This window comes from Parus major, chromosome Z (genome assembly GCF_001522545.3).
Source record: "Parus major isolate Abel chromosome Z, Parus_major1.1, whole genome shotgun sequence".
Lineage (NCBI taxonomy): Eukaryota > Metazoa > Chordata > Aves > Passeriformes > Paridae > Parus > Parus major.
Window position 1 is genome coordinate 33,335,923 of NC_031799.1, and position 17,717 is coordinate 33,353,639.

General features: G+C 39.7%; 1 protein-coding gene across 8 annotated transcripts in view; it reads right to left on the bottom strand.

The window, feature by feature from the left end:
* Nucleotides 1-2,395: 2,395 nt before the first annotated feature.
* The window catches only part of TJP2 (tight junction protein 2), a 62,476-nt gene continuing 47,154 nt past the window's right edge, over nt 2,396-17,717 (bottom strand). For all 8 annotated transcript variants that reach the window (XM_015653007.3, XM_015653003.3, XM_015653004.2 and 5 more), the window contains 18 exons: nt 17,054-17,157; nt 16,757-16,910; nt 15,655-15,763; nt 15,411-15,547; nt 14,838-14,904; nt 13,646-13,796; nt 12,821-12,929; nt 11,969-12,179; nt 10,448-10,635; nt 9,298-9,393; nt 9,111-9,190; nt 8,443-8,653; nt 7,921-8,021; nt 7,322-7,534; nt 6,845-6,955; nt 5,522-5,860; nt 4,997-5,082; nt 2,396-3,312 (listed from right to left, as the gene is read on the bottom strand). In XM_015653007.3, coding sequence (XP_015508493.1) covers nt 3,147-3,312; nt 4,997-5,082; nt 5,522-5,860; nt 6,845-6,955; nt 7,322-7,534; nt 7,921-8,021; nt 8,443-8,653; nt 9,111-9,190; nt 9,298-9,393; nt 10,448-10,635; nt 11,969-12,179; nt 12,821-12,929; nt 13,646-13,796; nt 14,838-14,904; nt 15,411-15,547; nt 15,655-15,763; nt 16,757-16,910; nt 17,054-17,157 — 2,633 coding nt within the window. In that variant the 3' untranslated portion in view covers nt 2,396-3,146. The remainder of the gene's footprint in view (nt 3,313-4,996; nt 5,083-5,521; nt 5,861-6,844; nt 6,956-7,321; nt 7,535-7,920; nt 8,022-8,442; nt 8,654-9,110; nt 9,191-9,297; nt 9,394-10,447; nt 10,636-11,968; nt 12,180-12,820; nt 12,930-13,645; nt 13,797-14,837; nt 14,905-15,410; nt 15,548-15,654; nt 15,764-16,756; nt 16,911-17,053; nt 17,158-17,717) is intronic.

A 17,717-nucleotide genomic window follows, 5' to 3' on the forward strand; every position in this document is an offset into this window, starting at 1 on the left:
CAGAGCAGAGCAGAGGGGCAGAATCCCCTCCCTGGCCCTGCTGCCCACACTGCTCTGGATGCAGCCCAGGACACATCTGGCTGTCTGGTCTGCAAGAACAGAATTACCTCATGTTCAAGAGTTCAGCCATGAGCCCAAGTCCTCCTCTGCTGGGATACTCTCAATGAGTTCACTTCCCACTCTGTACTCATGTCTGGGATTGCCCTGGTCCATGTGCAGCACTTTGGACTTGTTGAACTATGTGGGGCTCTTGCAGGCCCACTTCTCAGGTTTGTCCAGGTTCCTCTGGGTGGCACCCTATCCTTTTGTGTCACATGCAGCACTCATTTTCATGTCATCTGCAAACCTGCTGAGCAGCCCTTGATCCTCACTGTCTGTCATTTATAAAGATCCTGTCTTCCAGCTCAGGGGGCCGAATACCCAGGGGGCAACAGCTCTTACTGTTTAAGCCTGAGACAAGAAAGGCATTCAGTAGCTCAGCCTTTTTTCCTCATCACTTGTCACAGTGTTTCCCCATGAATCCAACAAAGTTCCGCCTCTTCATCCTGGTTGAGGTGGATGACCCCTGAGTGAGCGGGGGCCGGGAAGCGAGGGAGCTGCCACCCTGCCGCGCCATGTCCCGTCTGCCCGTCCCGATGCCCGCGGCACTCGGGCTGGAAGCCGGGAGGCCCCGGTGCAGGCCGCGGCTGCCGCCAGCGCCTCCCGCCGACCGCGGCCGGCGCCGGCCGGGCCTCCCCGCCCCGGAGCAGCCCCAGGCCCCGCCGTACGGACCGAGCTCAAACAGCTTCTCTAAGAGAACCACCCCTCAGCTCCGTTACACCGCATTTAAATCGGTATGTTTCATCGGGTCTGCGTATTTATATCGCATATTTGTATTATATTGGTATTTCTTTATGAGTGATCAGGAAAGGGATCAAGTCCCTCCTCAGTTAGTTTGTGGGTGACACCATGCTGAGCGGGAGTGTTGATCTCGAGGGTAGAAAGGCTCTGCAGAGGGCTCTGGACATGCTGGGTCAATGGGCCAGTAGTAAGAGGTTTAACATGACCAAGTACCAGGGCCTGGCCTTGAGAATGCCCCTCATGCTGGGTCACAACAAGCCCAAGCAGTGCCACAGGCTGAGGCCAGAGTGGCTGGAAAGCTGTCCATCAGAAAAGGACTGGGGGTGTTGGTCAGCAACAGCTGAACATGGTCCAGCTGTGCCCAGTTAGCCAAGGACATGCTGTCCTGTAGCAGCAAGTGTGGCCAGCAGGACCTGGGGCTGTGATTGTCCCTCTGTGCTTGGCACTGGTGACACCATACCTCGAGTGCTGTGCTGTTCTGGCCCCCCCAGTGCAGGACAGACATTCAGGGGGTAGAGCGTCCAGAGAAGGGCAACGTCACTGGTGAGGGGTCTGGAGCACAAGTCCTGTGAGAACCAGCTGTGGGTGTTTATTCTGGAGAAAAGGAGGCTCGGGGGCTCTCTACAAGGAGGGTGGTAGTGAGGGAGGACAGTCTCTTCTCCCAGGTAACAAGTGGTAAGACGAGGAAATGGGCTCAAGTTGCACCAGGGGCGGTTTAGACTGGGTATTAGGAAAAATCCATTCATAGAAAGGGATAAATGACGTAGTCAGGCCTTAGAACTGCCCAAGGGAAGCGGTTGAGTCATCATCTTTGTAGGAATTTAAAAGATGTGCAGATGTGATGTTGATTGGCAGATTTAGCACTGTTCAGTTTGTGGCTGGTCTTGATGATCTTGGAAGTCTTTTCCAATCTAAATTATTCTAACTTGAGCAGCACAAATTTTGTCATCCTATTGCCTCAAGAAGGAAATTCAACCTTTTTTAATAGTGTTACAGGTTCATGGACTTCTTGATTTGTAAGGGAGCCACAGTGAGTCCAGTTCCTGGACCTGCACAGGACCATCCCAAAGAGTCATACCATGTGCCTGAGAACATTGTCCAATGTCAGTGCTTCCCTGGGGAGCCTGTTCCAGTCAGTGCTGAACAACCCGCCCAGTGAAGAACATTCTCCTAATTTAGAATATAATAGTTAGGGTTGGAAGGCACTTGATTTTAGAAAAGCATTAGAAAACTATCTTTCATATTGTATGATCAAACAATTTTTTTCTCTATGACACTTTCAAGAATGTTATTGTATAAGGTTAAAGAGCAGAAATGGTGAGACAAAACTTAATATTCTAAAAGGTAAGTCCCTTGCAGGAATTCCATAGTTTCGCACCAGCTTTAAATCACAGCAGATTTTAAAATAATGTTCAGAACAGTGTGAAGCAAATCAGTAGCAATGTTTTCTAGTTACTTAAACAGAAGGAGAGGAGACCCTGAACTGAAACAGTGTACTCATGGAAGCCAGCAATTCTGGACTAATACTGTTGAAAAGAAAAATTAGATACATAAGGTTTGTCTAGAATATATACTTTATTATTTGTAGTCTGTGTAAATTTTAATATGTGACTGAATTTTCTACACCATTTTCTCTGTTTAAGCACATTCTGGTCTTTTCTAACCACCCAGTCAATTGCACCTTTAATATGTACAGTCAGTATTTATGAATATTGCATATGCATCTATGAACTTAGAAAAATAACATGCAAGGAAAATTGTTACCATGAAACTGATAAAAAATAAAGATAGGTAAAACAGTCAATCCCCTTTTTAGTGTGTTATGGCTTTGCACCAAGTATCAGATGTTGAAACAGCTTCAGATGCTTCTTGTTAAAGGCACTTACTGTTCTTCAAATACACTTTCACATTTAGTTCTATTGCATTAGGAAGTGTATCTCTGGGATCATACTTTCTTAACACAGCAGAACAGTCTGAAAAGGCAGCATTAATAAAAAGGATAAAGGGGGGGCTTATATTAAAATATGGAAATGCCAAGAATTAAAACAAACTTTAAGGATTTGGTCCTTATAAAACAGGCAACAGCATTCAGGCAATAGTGATTTCTTTTCATAGACACTGACAAAATAATATCCCCAAAAAATGAACTCTTCCAGTTCCAGTGTACAGATATGTCTGAGTTGAGTAGCGTACCCTCCAACACCACCCCCAGTAAATATACAGCTTTCCAAGACTAACTACTGTTCCACTTTGGCTGCGAAAGAAGAAACCTCAGAAGAGTGTTAGACACGGACAAGCTAGCAAGCCTACAGCTCTGTGTCTCTGTATCTGGATGGCTGTCCATAATAGCCCTTCTTAGAGTGGTCTGCCAGCTGCCGGCGGTACTCTTCCTCCTCCTCATCGCTGCCGTAACTTGCACGGTTCTCCAGGTAAGGTCTAACAGGAGGCTTCTGGGGTTCTGGAGGCCTGGAGCTAACACAGTGGAATAAGGAAAGAGAAACAGATCATGTCTACTCCCATTATGAACAAGTGAGAAACAGTTGTGCTTAATATTTGCTTCATGGCTACATACAGCTTAAGAAAGGCAGATGGAGCAAGTGAAACCCCTTCTAGCCAATAAAAAACTGCATGACTATGGTAAACCTATCTGGAGAGGCATCTTATTTCCATCGAGCTGGAAGATGATGCTCAGATTTGATGTACTTGACCTACCTGGAAAAATGCCAAATTTAAAATTTTACAATTTAAAATTTAAACATCCCTGCGCACACAGAAACATCAATAGCTTTTTACGCTATTCTATTCCCTGAGCAGAGAGGTTTTCAGCCTTGCTACTACCCCAACTGACATCTCCCTTATTTAGCTTTGCACAGAATTTTTTCTATGCCTCCTTCTTCTTTTGCATGCTCAGTCTTCTGTCTCAAAGTCCAAAGACTTCTTAAGTGACACTTCTTAAATTGGTAGCCTTTTAACTCAAAGCTCTCCCTAAGGCTCTTGGCCTTTAAAGTGGGCAGAAATAACCCACACTTTTGCTTTTTATCCATTGTGGTGATACACCTTTGATGTGACATTAAGACATAGAAAAATAGAATCTATCAAGGCAGGGTATTTCCTCAGTTTCAAACTCCATGATTTTTGCAACCCATGCTCTGGAAAAACAAGATGGTATTCTCACATCTTTCTCCCAGGGCTTAAATACCCCCTTCTAAGGCCAATCATTAACACTCCTGTAGAAAGCAAACAACACTGATTTCTACATGTAAGCAAACACTCTGCAAATGTGGTGAAAGACTCATTTTCTTTACTTTTATAAAGTTTCTAATGCTAAATAAAAAAGAATGTTTCTCTGAACCTGTCAAGAAATCCAGAAAATACCACTTTTCCATCTTTGCATTTTAGATTATTAACTGTTATATCAAAGCGTTTGACTTACTAGGAAAAAAAGTTAAATTTCTACTGGCTATTGCTAAGATGCAAGAAAAAATTAAGACTCCTGAAGAACAGAAAACACAATCCATCACGCAGTGTGTTCCCCTTTGCATAGGTGTCAAATCCTAGAAATGTGCAGTGTGTAGGGTAAGATGATGCAGTGGTCAACCCATCCAGAACTTACTGAATTTTAACAAAAGACTATTACTTTCATGAGATTTGATGGGTCACCTGTATCAGCTTTCATCCTTGATTTACCTAGCCACACTACATACCTGTAAAGGATAAGTATTTAGGTAACTAAGCGTTATTAGAAAAGCAAATATTTGTTAGGATAGACTATCAGTATCACTCAGTCTATCAAGTATCTAGCACAGGTAGGATGAACACCAGAGGACATGAATGCAGTCCAGCTTCTGTAATACTGATTGGGGCAAAAAACTGGCTCTGCAAATATTTCAGTGACAGAATATAGTGTTTCTTCCAAGATGACTCAAATACTATAAATGAACTTACCATAAATGTACTAAAAGAACAAAAAAAATCCTGAAATGAATTCACTGAAGAATTTGCTAAAATTCTGCCCTACCTTTACAATAATCTGAGGCACCAAAAAAAAAAGATATACCAAGGCAGGATGATTTGTATGAAACTGGCAAGATCAGTTTTCCTCCTGCCATCAAAGTCAAGAATCAAGACAGAATGCTTGGAATTGGATACACCTTACCTCATTGGCTGGGGCCAGTTCTGTTCTGACTTCTGTGTTTTGACAGGGACAGCATAAATATCTGGATGCTTCTGGGCTATTTCAAGCTTTAAAAGAAAGTAGAAGAAAATCATTGTTCTTTTTAACTCTTCCATGAGGGATCCTATATTAGGATCTAGGATCTAGCAGGTCACAGCTACATCTGAAACAATTAAAGCACAAATTGGTAATATCCTACAGATAATCCTACAATTACATAATCTTTTCCTGGAGTAGTAATTCAAAGCACACTTGAGAACAATGGATTGCCAACAGCAATAGGATTATTAGAAGTCAGGTTTTTATAGTTACAATAGGAAACCTTAAAATACTACCTCTTTTTATACACAAATACACACAATGAGTAAGAGTGTGTGGTTTCCCAAACTTCTACCTCCAAAAGCACTACAATGCAAAGGGCATTATTTTAGTTTTCAGGACTGAAAACTAAACTCTGGCTGCTCTATAGGTCGCAAAGCACAGGAGGGGAAAATCATCTCTTCATACCCTGGCGTTTTGGGCCTCTTGCAGCTCTTGCATTCTTTGCATCCTTGCCTTGTGATCCATCTCCTCAAATATTTTTACTTTCCTCAGTACTGATTTTGGAGTATTTTCTTGTTCACTTCCTTCCTCTTCCAGCTTTCCCTCATCCTCCTCCTCCGCAGGCAGGACTGCTGGCTGAGAGTTCCTCAGAATGGGACGCCCAAAGGCAGGTTTCACAGAAACAGGTGGTGGTGCTGCTTTAGCTGGAACAGTTGAAGTCTCACTGCTGACAGCAACATTACTCAATTTGGCATCATAGCTCCTAGGGAGGTCATATGGATCCTCTTTGTTTTGTAACTTCCCCTGCAAGTATAAAAACCACGGAATTTACATCAGCAAATGTATAATTTTAGTTTCAAAAGAAGGCTTTAACCTGAAAGTGATCACTTTGTCTATGTATTTACATGGATCAATCTTCATATGTATCAAAGACTTCAAAGATATTTGAACTGCTGCAACACTTTGGGCATAAGCTCATAGACTACACATCATCATATAGAAGACCAGGACATTTGGACTTTTTAGACATTTGTCTGTCCTATTTGTTGAGGATTACCAGAGCTACTTGTGTTAGAGCACAGCAGAGAGAAAACTGATGTCCCAAATAATTTTTCACTACTGCTTAATGTGGAGTATCATGACCTGAAATTTAGAAGTGCATAGAACCCTCACAGAATTCTCTTTTATATTTACCTTTTGTTTTTCCTGTGCATGTCCTCCTCTGCCCTGTCTTCATTGTCAAGGTATACTTGGCTGTATTTTGAATATTTAGAGTATATGAAGGTACCAATCCCCACAAAGAAAGGACTTCAGGGTCAGGTGAATTCAAAAATTTCTAAAATAGAACTTACTGTCCAAACACTGTAATTTTCCCCCTCCTGCATCATTCCTGAGCAATGTTTGAACAGTTAACATAAATTTATAGTGATGGTCAGGTGATAGATTCTGATTTTGTGTTTCACAGTAATAGCGATCAGATATGTTTTCCCTGGTGAAAAGTCTACTTTTGATCTTGCTGAGCTAAAAAAGCGCCTCTTGTTTTGCTCTGAGTAATGCATCTTATTCCATATGGAAATGATATATTAGTGATCACATGTACTTAAGAAGAACTGTTATCCTGTAAGTCTTCTTTCTGCTTGATCCTGCAACACTTTGAGGCATTTCTTCTGTCCACACTTAAACTGTTTTTTAGTCTCTGACCATATCTGTTGCTCTTTCTGATCTGCCACCCTGGGGAATTCTCCAGAAAGAGGATGTTTGTATTCAGATTTACTTCTACAAATTTACCTTAGGTGGTTCAGGCTTGAATGCTGGAGGCGGACTCGGTTCTCTAAGGATCTCCCTGCTACCAGCTTTCCTCAACTGAGCCCTTGGTTCTGGAGTAGGCTTTTTTAAACTCTGTGAAAGAAAGAGATAAAATCACTGCAATAGCCAGTATTTCAATCATTTTTCCTCTCTCTCAAGTTAACTATTTTGGGAACAGTAAGCAGGAGTCAAACCACTGACAGCAACCTGACTACAATCATTGCAAATGTAACTCAAAAGTTCAAGGTCATGAGACATCATCAGGAAACCTACAAATTTAGGCAGAAAAGCAGAGCTATTATTATTTTCCTCTTCACAGTGTAGCTCTAAAACACTATCAGAAGCAAGGTATAGATGCTATTTTAAAAAAAAAAAAAACAACTCTGATTTTTATGCCATACATGAAGGGTTTTCAGAAAGCCCAAAGCTCAGTCTTACTGAAAAATCCAATCATCTCACCTCCTCATGATGCACAGGTTCAGAGGATCGGCTAACAGATGAAATCCTTGGTTCCTCCAAAGCCTCATCAAGTTCATTGTCAGTGTATGCACCACCTTCTCCATCTGTATCCTCTAGGTCACTGATCAGCCGACTGTCACAGCTCAAATAGTCAGCACCCATGGCAGTAAGGTAAGACATACGATCATCTGCATCATCTTCCATGCCATCCATCTAGAGAAATTCAGTAAGAAGAAACAAAGATTAAATATAATAGAATTGAAGTCCACTTCTGACTCAACCTCAGGCCAAACAAGCCCTTAGGAATGACTTCATGGAACTAAATGACACTAATGCAGAATTGCAATAAAAAGTCCTGTAAAAAGTTTATCCCTCATCATCATTCTCTCCTAGCCCAGCATTAGTGATGAAAGCTCTAAAGTGTTACAGAAAGAGCAATTTTTTTTTGTTGTTACAGACATACATAAACTGACTATTTGTCTAGCCTATGGGCAAATGGAAATCTGGAAAATTTTTATTGGCAAGTACAACATCTGTTGTTTCAACCAACATCTTGGAAACGTCTCTATAGATTCAAAGAGTATGAACTGACTGCTTACCTTTCCTTCTGATACCCATACTGCTTCTCCTTGCTGTTGCTGGATTGTATCTTTCAGGCTACCATACCAGCTATCATTGGCTGAATTCAAATTAATGGTTGCTGTAAAAATTGAAGGAAAAGGTGTGTATGTATACAAGGTAAATGCAATCCAATCCTTTATCCATTCTTTGCTGTTTAACACTTTTGGCTTAGGTATGTGGGAATTTTAAACAGCCACTTCATTTAGATCATTGACAAGCATGGTATTTTTGTTTTACTGCTGGTCCATTTCCAAGCTTATTAAATCACTTATCTTCTAATGACAGTACACCAGCTCACACTTTCTTCTCTGTTAGAAGCTGGCAGAACAAGAAACTTTGAAAGAAGTCAAGGAAGGCATTACTCATGATCATACCTTCACATTCTTTTAGTTTCAGCCTGCATGAGTTAATATGCAGAGTAATAAATAGATGTCTTGAGACTTACACAGTCTTATACACTATTCTCTTAGTAAGCAGGTTAAACAAACATTCTTCCTTACCTGTAAAGAGGTGGGAACAAGTTTTCTTCAGTTTGTTTGCTTGCTCATAAAGTTTTCTTGAGCTCTTGTTTGATGTAGAACATAGCCTTTGTCTCATGGTCTTCACACCCTGCCTACTGTCTGGGTTAAAGAAGACCACAATTGGAAACCACTGGGTGTAATTTAGCAGGTCGACTGCTTTAGGAGTGACATCCAACAGTGCATGTTTATCCTGTTAACAAGAAAAGCCAGTCAATGTGGTGCATGTGGGAACAAGTGGAGGTGACTGGAACATGGGATCCTAGGAAAACCAGGATATTTGTGTCCAAATAAAAGCACAACTTGTGGAATGTTTTCCCCCAGTTATACCATATGTAGACTGTTAAGAGCAAGTACAGCACTACATGACCATAAAGCCTCTGGCAAATTCACAAAGCACATAGTAAAATTCTCCTCTGTCCAGATTTAGAATGGACTTGAGAAGGAAAATGAAAAGGAAAATTTCTAATATCAGGTTCAAAGCTATAAAAATTACCAAAACTGCTGTTGAACAACTTTGAAACAGCTTTATCATGAAGCTTATTACAGAAATAGATGTAGTGAAAATTTGAGTGCTCTCAAAGTTCTAGAAGCAAGCAAATGAAACACCACACCTTTGAGCATAAGCAATTTTCAGAGGAATGCCCTACCTGCTCAATGATTTGCCTCACAGTGTTCAAGCGCACTACCCCAGTTGACTTCTCCGAACCTGCGTCTCTGGGTTCTGTCTCTGCAAAGACAACATTTTAGCTTATCTAGAGTGGCCAGGCAGCTGTGATTATTAAGTTATCCATTCTCTCAGTTAAGGATGAAAAAGACACCAAGAGAGCAACTTACTTGCTGTCTGGTACAGGTGAGGCAAATCATTTGACAACTTCTCCATAGCGACATCTGCAATAGGGCCAAATATCACCACAGGTCTCTTAAAACCAGCTGAAAAAAAATATTTGGAGAAAAGAGAAATCTGATAAGACTGGTTTTATATATAAAAGACAAGACCCTCAGTTACTATGCAAAGTTAAGAATTAAGCTGAAGTTATTAAAAATATATTTTTAAAAAACAATTTCTCAGAGGTTTGTGCAACTAATAATGGAGGAAACTACTTTTACCAGAGAAAGTAACAGACTGTTTTGATTTAACAGCTTTCTTATTCCTTCTAGTGAAATTGTATTTAGAATATTCTACACTTGAAAATGTACAGATCTTCATTTATCTTTCCATCCATCAAAGCCCCATGAACCTTGACATGCTGGGTTTTGTGTAAATAAAGACATAAATTATAAGCCTACTGCAATGCAGCTTGAAGAAGCAAAGAAATGTAAAACTATGCTACTGCTCATGTTAAACCAAGTGAAAACACAGTCTTCAGAGTTAATGGGGGAATGCCATTACCCCAAGTCTTCATTCTGGCATCTGGGATCTCCTTTAAATTACTCTCTACTGTTTATTTTGTTCCAGAATACTGTCATGTGCTACTATCCAGAAAATCAGCTTGATCTGCTCATCACTAGTAATATAGATAGTTTACAGTCTTGGAGATAAGACCACAAGAGCCATGATGATATATGTATGGACTGCTGGGTTCTACTTGCTCTGAAGTTACTGCTGAAGTGCTATTTATGAAGATTATGATTATTTATGAGGTTGATCTCAAGCATATGGATTGTACTTTCAGAGCTAGCCAAGAAGAATCTGAGGAAACAAGCAAAGTCCTGCTGTTTCATCCCTTTTTCATTTTAAACCTTAAAACTTGCAGGTGTAATTTGGATGCAAGAGAGAACAACAGCAGTTTAAAATGGTAAAAAAGCTCTCTTGTAATTAGTAGCATCCAGAGATCTCCATTCTGAGAAAAATATCATCCCTTCCTGTTGTTCTACTTTAACATCATTAGAAGTTGCTAGAAATCACTTTCTTAGCTGACCAAACATTTGGATGCTAAAGCAGCCAGCAATAAATGGGCAGCCAGCTCAAAGCAGTCTCACCTACCTTCACGCAACTGAACGCGTTCATAAGCTGGGAATTTTGTGCTCACAGATACAATAGCTGTCAGATCTTCACGACTCTTCCTCAGATTCTTCTTTGCTCCAGATCGCTGGCCACGTGTTCTCCAGAAATCTGCCCTATCACTTGAGCCATCTCTTTGGGCATTTTGAACACTGGCCATCTGTTCGGCTCTGACAGAGAAAGCAAGGAGTTCAGAACTAATCAAAGAAGACAGGTGTGCTTTCACTGATGAACAATGGATTTTGAGTTTGCAACAGATAATTTGCCAGACAGATAGGAAGGAGAGGAGGTGAAAGACAACAAGTTCAGGTGCCTTTGCCTTGAAGCAAACACATTGCCAGAACAACGCTCCCACTTGCCACACTGCAAGCTGGTGGGCAGGAATGAAGTCCTGAGGTCTTAAACCGGTCACTTACACAAGCATAAATAAAAGAATGCACACGCAAAGAGATGGTGAGAGAGGGCAATTCAGAACTGAAGACCTAAGAAATTACTTCTCCATTAGGCCTCAAAAGTTAAGTCACTACAGCATAGAAACAAAGGCTGGTTTGGTCAGATCAATTAACAGAGAGGAGAAAATGCACTTACCAGGGAAACAGACAGGGGAGTCACACAAGAAGAGTACTTTGTAACTTGTGTGTATCATGTGATTGTGAGCTTTTCCTTCCATCATAAAATCACAACCACACTCCAGAACTTAAAAGCTACAGTGTAAAAATTCAGCTAGGTCTGGTTGTGTTTTTAGGGTTCAGTTTTATATTCCCCTGATTAATTTTAATACTTTTGCACATTGTGCACATTTGAACACTTATTATTACCTCCCATGAATTTTGATTAGGAAAGCATATTTAAGCAAAAAGGTTGCTGTGGTTCACTCAATATTTCACACAAAAGTACAGACTACAGCTACCAAAAAAAGAAAAAGCCTCAGAATAAATACTTAAAACACTGTCCACAAGGATACACATAAGAAATTCAAGCAATTAATTCTTCTCAAAGATTACTCATCAGAGTATTCTTGCACAGAGTTATGAGCTTCCTAAGGTGAAGGATTTTTATGTTTGTTTAGTTTATTTGTTTGGTTGGGGGTCTTTTGTTTGTTTTGATTTGAGTTGGTAAGGGTGGACAGACAAAGAAGAAGGTGGGTAAAAAAAGCAAAAACCAAACAAAAATAGGAACCACCACCCATTTTCTGGAAGAGGAACTGGAGCAGTTACTGCTCAAAGCTGAGACAGAAACTCTAGGTCTGTGCTGCAAATAATGACCTGGTATGTAGACAATACCACCCTCTCTTCACTGTCTCCTTGCCTAATTCCATGGTTCTAAAATATGCAGTTCTTATAGGCACAATTCTTGTAAAAGTGAAAACAAAACAATTTATTCATTCTTGTACAGGGGGAATAAAAAAGAAGAAAGGTATGGCATAGGAAGCAAAAATGACTCGATGGAGGGAAAAAAAATCTTCCTTCCAACAATGGGTAGGAAGACATGGTGACATCTTACCTGCTCTTATTTGGAATGAGGCCTTTTTCCAGTTCATTTCCAATTCTCACAGCCAGCCAGTTTCCCAGTTTGCCATCATACAGTGTATCAACTACTCTAAAGATCTCCCCTCTAGTGAATGCTAAGCTCTGTGGTGACTCCTTTTCACACTCAAAATGACTCCTGATGAAGAATGAATCTCCTCTGCCACAGGCCATGATGTCTCTGTAGACTAAAACAAGACCTCCATTTTAGTTTATACCTTTTTACATGTGAAAGAAAGATTAAGCTGTGATTCTAGCAAACACAGCTTTGAAATTTTAAGTGTCTGCACAGAAAGATGTAAAAACTCAGATCTACATTTCCCTAGACACACTTATCAGTAGTATTCCATACTTGTATGTGCACAGCCCTTAACAGCTCCAGGGCAAAAGGCAGCTATGGTACTACAGTCTTGCAGCAGGCTGTGTCTCCCAAAAGGGAAGCAAGAAGCTTTCTTGCTCCTTAAATGCTCATGAATAAAGCTGTCCATTTTCTGCTGACCAAATCCCTTCTGACTGCCAAGGCACAGCAGATCTTCTTCCAGCTGCTACAGACAGAAAAGCAGAAGAAAAAGCAGTACCTTGCCACTTTGCAGGATTAAGAGCTGCTATTTGCTAGTAAGAAAAGACATGGAGAAGTACTCTGAAAAATACACCGCACATACAGCCTTGTATGTATGGAATACAGCTCAACTAGTTTCAACATTTCTCAACTAGTGAAAAGGAGATAAATGCTATTAAAAATAAGCATGAGAGATTATTTGTGGTTTCACTGACAAAACACAGCTTAAAAGATTCATAGATATACATACAGTTTTTTCAAAGCACCTACCTTCATATTTGCTTTGAGCCAAAATTGTCACAGTTTCACCTTTGGGAATTTCTAAGAGATACAAAACAGCTTCTTCCCGAACAATGCCTCTGAAGTCTTGAGTGTTTACCTACATACCAAAAAAAAACCCCACAACAACTGATAAATCAACAATAAAAGGAATAACCACAGATTTTTCTTTCACCTGAAAAATCTTAAATATTCTCTTCCCTTACTATTTTTATATCTATCTATATTTATATAAAAGTCAATGATTGTCTCTTGTGAATATTTAATTTCAGCTATTAACAGTTATCTTACTGAAATAAAATGTTCTGTTTCTACACTGCTAGATTTTTTTCTTCCACTTTAACAGTCTCTAGAAGGGGCAAGAAAGAAGGGGAAGAGGGAAAATTGCATTAACCTTCCATGTGAATTTTCAGTAAAAAAGCAGAATGAAGTGATTAAGTGGCACAGATTATATAAAACAGGAACTTGAGAAATAAATTACAATAACCCAATAAACTGGAGAAAGATGAAAGAAAAAAATTATGATGGCCCCAATTTTGCCCCCTCCAAGACTAGGAAGACACATTGTACAAAAAATGTACTGTCCCATCTTGCAGCATTTTTCTCGATTAATATTTAACTACTCCTTCCACAACATTATAAACAAACTAAAGCTTGGAATACAATTCTCCTTCAAAAACTCATTTCTGTAAGATACCTCCACCACATATACACCCTTCCAAAGCAATAATTTCATTCCTAAAAATCATAATTTTTCCTATATTTCCACTAAGAAGCAAACAAGCAAATTTGCATTTCAGGGACATATAATCATACCTTAAGAATCTGATCTCCTTCCTGCAGTCCCTCCTGATCAGCTGAGGTACCTTCTTGAATTCCAGCAATAAAGATCCCTACATCATTTCCACCAGCCAGTCGTAGACCCACACTGTCCCCCTTCTTGAATCTCACCATTTTTGTATTAGGACTACAGGATTTACAAACAGAAAAAGGAAGTAAGGCCAGATATTAAGCATATAGCAATAGCAGGATGCCAAAAGAAAAAAAAATTACAAACCCTCAACAGTATCATATTAATAATATTCTGATCTCAATTTTTTCGCTATATAGGCTGTATTTACTGAGGTAACTCTTCAGTGAAGGCAGGAAGCAGAGTCTTCCCATTTTTCAGAGTGGAAAATGAACTAGAAACAGTGAACAAGTGGCATGCATAGATGTGACTGAGCAGGGAAACAGGTCCTTGTTTTTGAAACTCCAAAGTAGTTCCCTACCTACTGTATCCTCTGTCATAAGAACACCTGTGGTTTTTGTGCAAACAGACTGAGTTATGAGTAATCATACTCATTGTTTTTCTTCTATAATCTAAGGAACTGTCATATCAATTAAGCTGATACCTATTTTCTTTACTGCTTTACATGTTCGTTAGAAGTCTTCGAATTTTCTTGTACTGAGAAATATTTTCAAGTATAATCTAGTGATATGTTAACAATCAGTCCTTTCACATTGCAGTAGGAGAGACTACTGGACTAGGCTCAGCGTTTTTGCTGTCAGAAAAGCTGTATGCCAGAGTGACCTTCCAACTCAGAGGACACTACTTATCTGTCAGCCACGCTCAGTAATACCCTAAGCCTGTATTATAAATTCCCCTTTGCCACAGTAACCACTTGATTAATTTGCACATCAGTGACAACATACACAGGGTCCAACCCGGAAAAGGTCTGAGAAGAAAATCCATTTAGGAAAATACCCCAAGCTCTATGATATTTTCAGAACTTTAGGCTTCTTCTTACAATTCCAACACTTCTATTCCTTCAATTTCTTTATTTGGAAACTCTTAGAAGAAAACATGTAAATTTTTTTCCTATAAAATCTATTTTCTATAAAAATAAACCAAAACTCTTGTTGTATATGTTCCCATGCAAGCCTATAAACACAGTGTTCACATGCAGATACTTTGAAAACTAATAATAATACTGAGTGCAAAAGAACTCCACAAGTGTCACCTTACCCATATATTGCTTCATCTTCTGGGCTGGGTTTAAGAATTGTTCGTGTAACTGCTTTTGGCTGAGGCACTAAATGAAGAAAAAAAAAAGACAAAAGAAGTTACTGAGATACTGAAAAAGTTATAAATAGCAGGAATTTTTAGCTATTATATAGCAATCAAACCCTCCACACCGAAGATTAATACAGAGTTAAAAATCAAGCATGTCTGACTAAAATTCTTTTTTTTTTTTTTTTTTTTTAATTCTTGAAAAAAAAAATTCAAGGAAGGGACATACAAGACAAGCTTTCAGGCAAGCTAAATAAGACTTCATTCGTCTGCTTAGGGCAACAGTCTAACAGCAGATGTTCTACAACAGCTTTTGCTTTTTTCACCTGGTAATTCTAATAAGCAACTGCAGCCAAAAAATATCATGTGTTTCTTCCCTGCACCACAAAGCAAAGACAAATCTTTCCTCTGTGTGTCAGGGTGGGACTGACATGAAGAGCATACCAGCTTTATCAACGTGATTGAGGGAATGGACATTCTGTGGCCAGGGAAAAAAAAAAAAAGGATCCAAAACCTTCAGGCTCTGACCTGCTGTGTCATCTTGGTACTTCAGGTCTTTGTTTGAGTCTACAGAAGTAACAGCAGTAGCAATGTCACCGGTTGATTTGAATGGAGTGGGCATTGCTCCCATTCTGGACATCCTACTGGAGGGATCCTCTTTTGCACTAAAAAAAAGAAAAAAAAGTGTCATGAAATCAGATAAGAATGCATATATTTTAATAACTTCCTTGATATGCATGAGAAAAATGAACTAGAGAAGACCATTTCTTACTTTGGTTTCTCTTTCAGTTTTTCATTGGATGAATGGGAATCTATGTCAGAATGATGTAATCTGTCATCTTGAGGGGAAAATGATCTGTTTGACTCTATTTCAGAAATATCTGTAAAGAGAGTGACAAATCAAGATACGCAGGATTTGTTTAAGTTAACTGCTCACCTGATCAGCATGTGTATTTACAAAGTTTTCATATATAGGATACCCTGAACATTTCAGCACACTCTCATCTTAAGTTGAATTTGACAAAGATTCAGAAAGTGCCTTTTAGTGCTCCCACCCTTCCACCCTCCCAAAATATTTCTGGAAAGTTTCACAGAACTTTTAAGAAGCACACTCATGTCACACAACCACTTTGAGCACAACCACAGATGCATCAGCTAGTGCAAAGCAGGCTTTGATTTGAGGTGTCGTGGAGGTTTCCAAAATGAAGACCACCCTCACATCAACAGTCCTCACATCATTGCCCTTCAGCAGCAAAGGAAACAAGAGTGGCCCTTGTATTTGAACTGCACCTCGGTAAAACCTACAGAAAGTTCCACCCCATATTTTGACACCAGAAAAGCAAGTATCTTGTTCCAAATAATATAACATCCTGCTCTCCCAGATATTCTGAGTCCTTCCCAAAGCAAGATCAGGCTGAGAGGTACAGCTCACACACTTGTATAGAACAGGTGCTGGGAATAGAAACCAGTTTTCTAGGGACACTTAATTTCCTCTTGTCCTGACATGTCTTCCCTCCATTTGAATCCTGCCAAGAATGTTAATGCCCTAAGAAGGAGAGACCAGTCCAATGCACTTGTTTTAAAAATTTTTATTAGAACAACTGATTTGCTTGTTCCAGGAAGTAAGACCGATTTTGGCACACCAACATTGGTCCCTCTATCTCTGCCCCTTCCTAAAATGTAATTCTATGGTTACTACAAAATTGTTTTCACCTAAAGGAAGGGGACTTGCTGCTTAATTGACTTATTTAGGTTTGTCTGTGTTTCATTGTTTTTCTTAAAGAACTTAATACCACTCGACCACAGCAAAACAACATAAGCTCCATTTTGTCCTTGCACAGAGTCCAGGACTTTGGATCCACATTAAACCTCACCATCCATTTCTGAGTCACTGTCGTTCAATGAAGGAATGTTGAGCAGAGTCTGCTTTCGGTCCCTGAGAACAACCAGCTGGAGTTTCCCACGTGATTTCTCAATCAATTTTCGGGCATCAGCTAAAGACATGTTCTCTGTCACTGTACCATTGATCTGGACACAAAAAGGCAACAATAACAAACAAAGTCCACATGGTGCTCAAGTCTAATAGCAAACTTGACTATAACATGACTTAGTTCGGAATAACCTCTATAACCAGTGCCTGCCAAACTGCTAGCAGTAAAACCAGAACAAACCTTGAGAATGATATCTCCTTCATGAAGGTTGCCATCTTTGGTTGCTAGGCCAGTATGGGTCATTTCTTTTATGAAGATCTGACTTCCAAGACGGAGTCCATATTCTGGAACCAAGAAGATAATCCACTGAAGCTTAGATTATGACCAAATATGTATTGTTTTAAAAACTACAAAGTGTACATGCATCAAACACCATAATACCATGAGAGAAAAAAAACAAAAACAAACAAACAAACAAAAAAAATTCACCCAAAAAAACAAGAAGAAAAAAATGTAGACCTAGTAAACCCCACTTCACCCTAAGCCAAGTTTCTGATACCTGTGCTGCCATTACAATATGAACAAGCAACTACCCAAATCCAATTACAGCTGGACGATTGGTCTGCACCTTCAGCAGCAAAACAACACCTTTGTTCTGGAGCTGCTTATTAATGTTCTGGACTAGCTTCTCTCTGATTCTCATTTTGCACAGCATAGAAGGGGAAAAAGGTCAGAAAGCACTAACGGAAGTATTTATTTTCATCAGTTGCTGCATGTTGACCCTGCCCTATCTGTACTCCAGGAAATGTTCTGGTTGTTTCAGGCAAAGGTATTTCTTTTTATTCCCCTGTCCCTTTTTTGCACTGTGATCTAAGTTACTTGGGTCAGTACATTTGCTACTTAA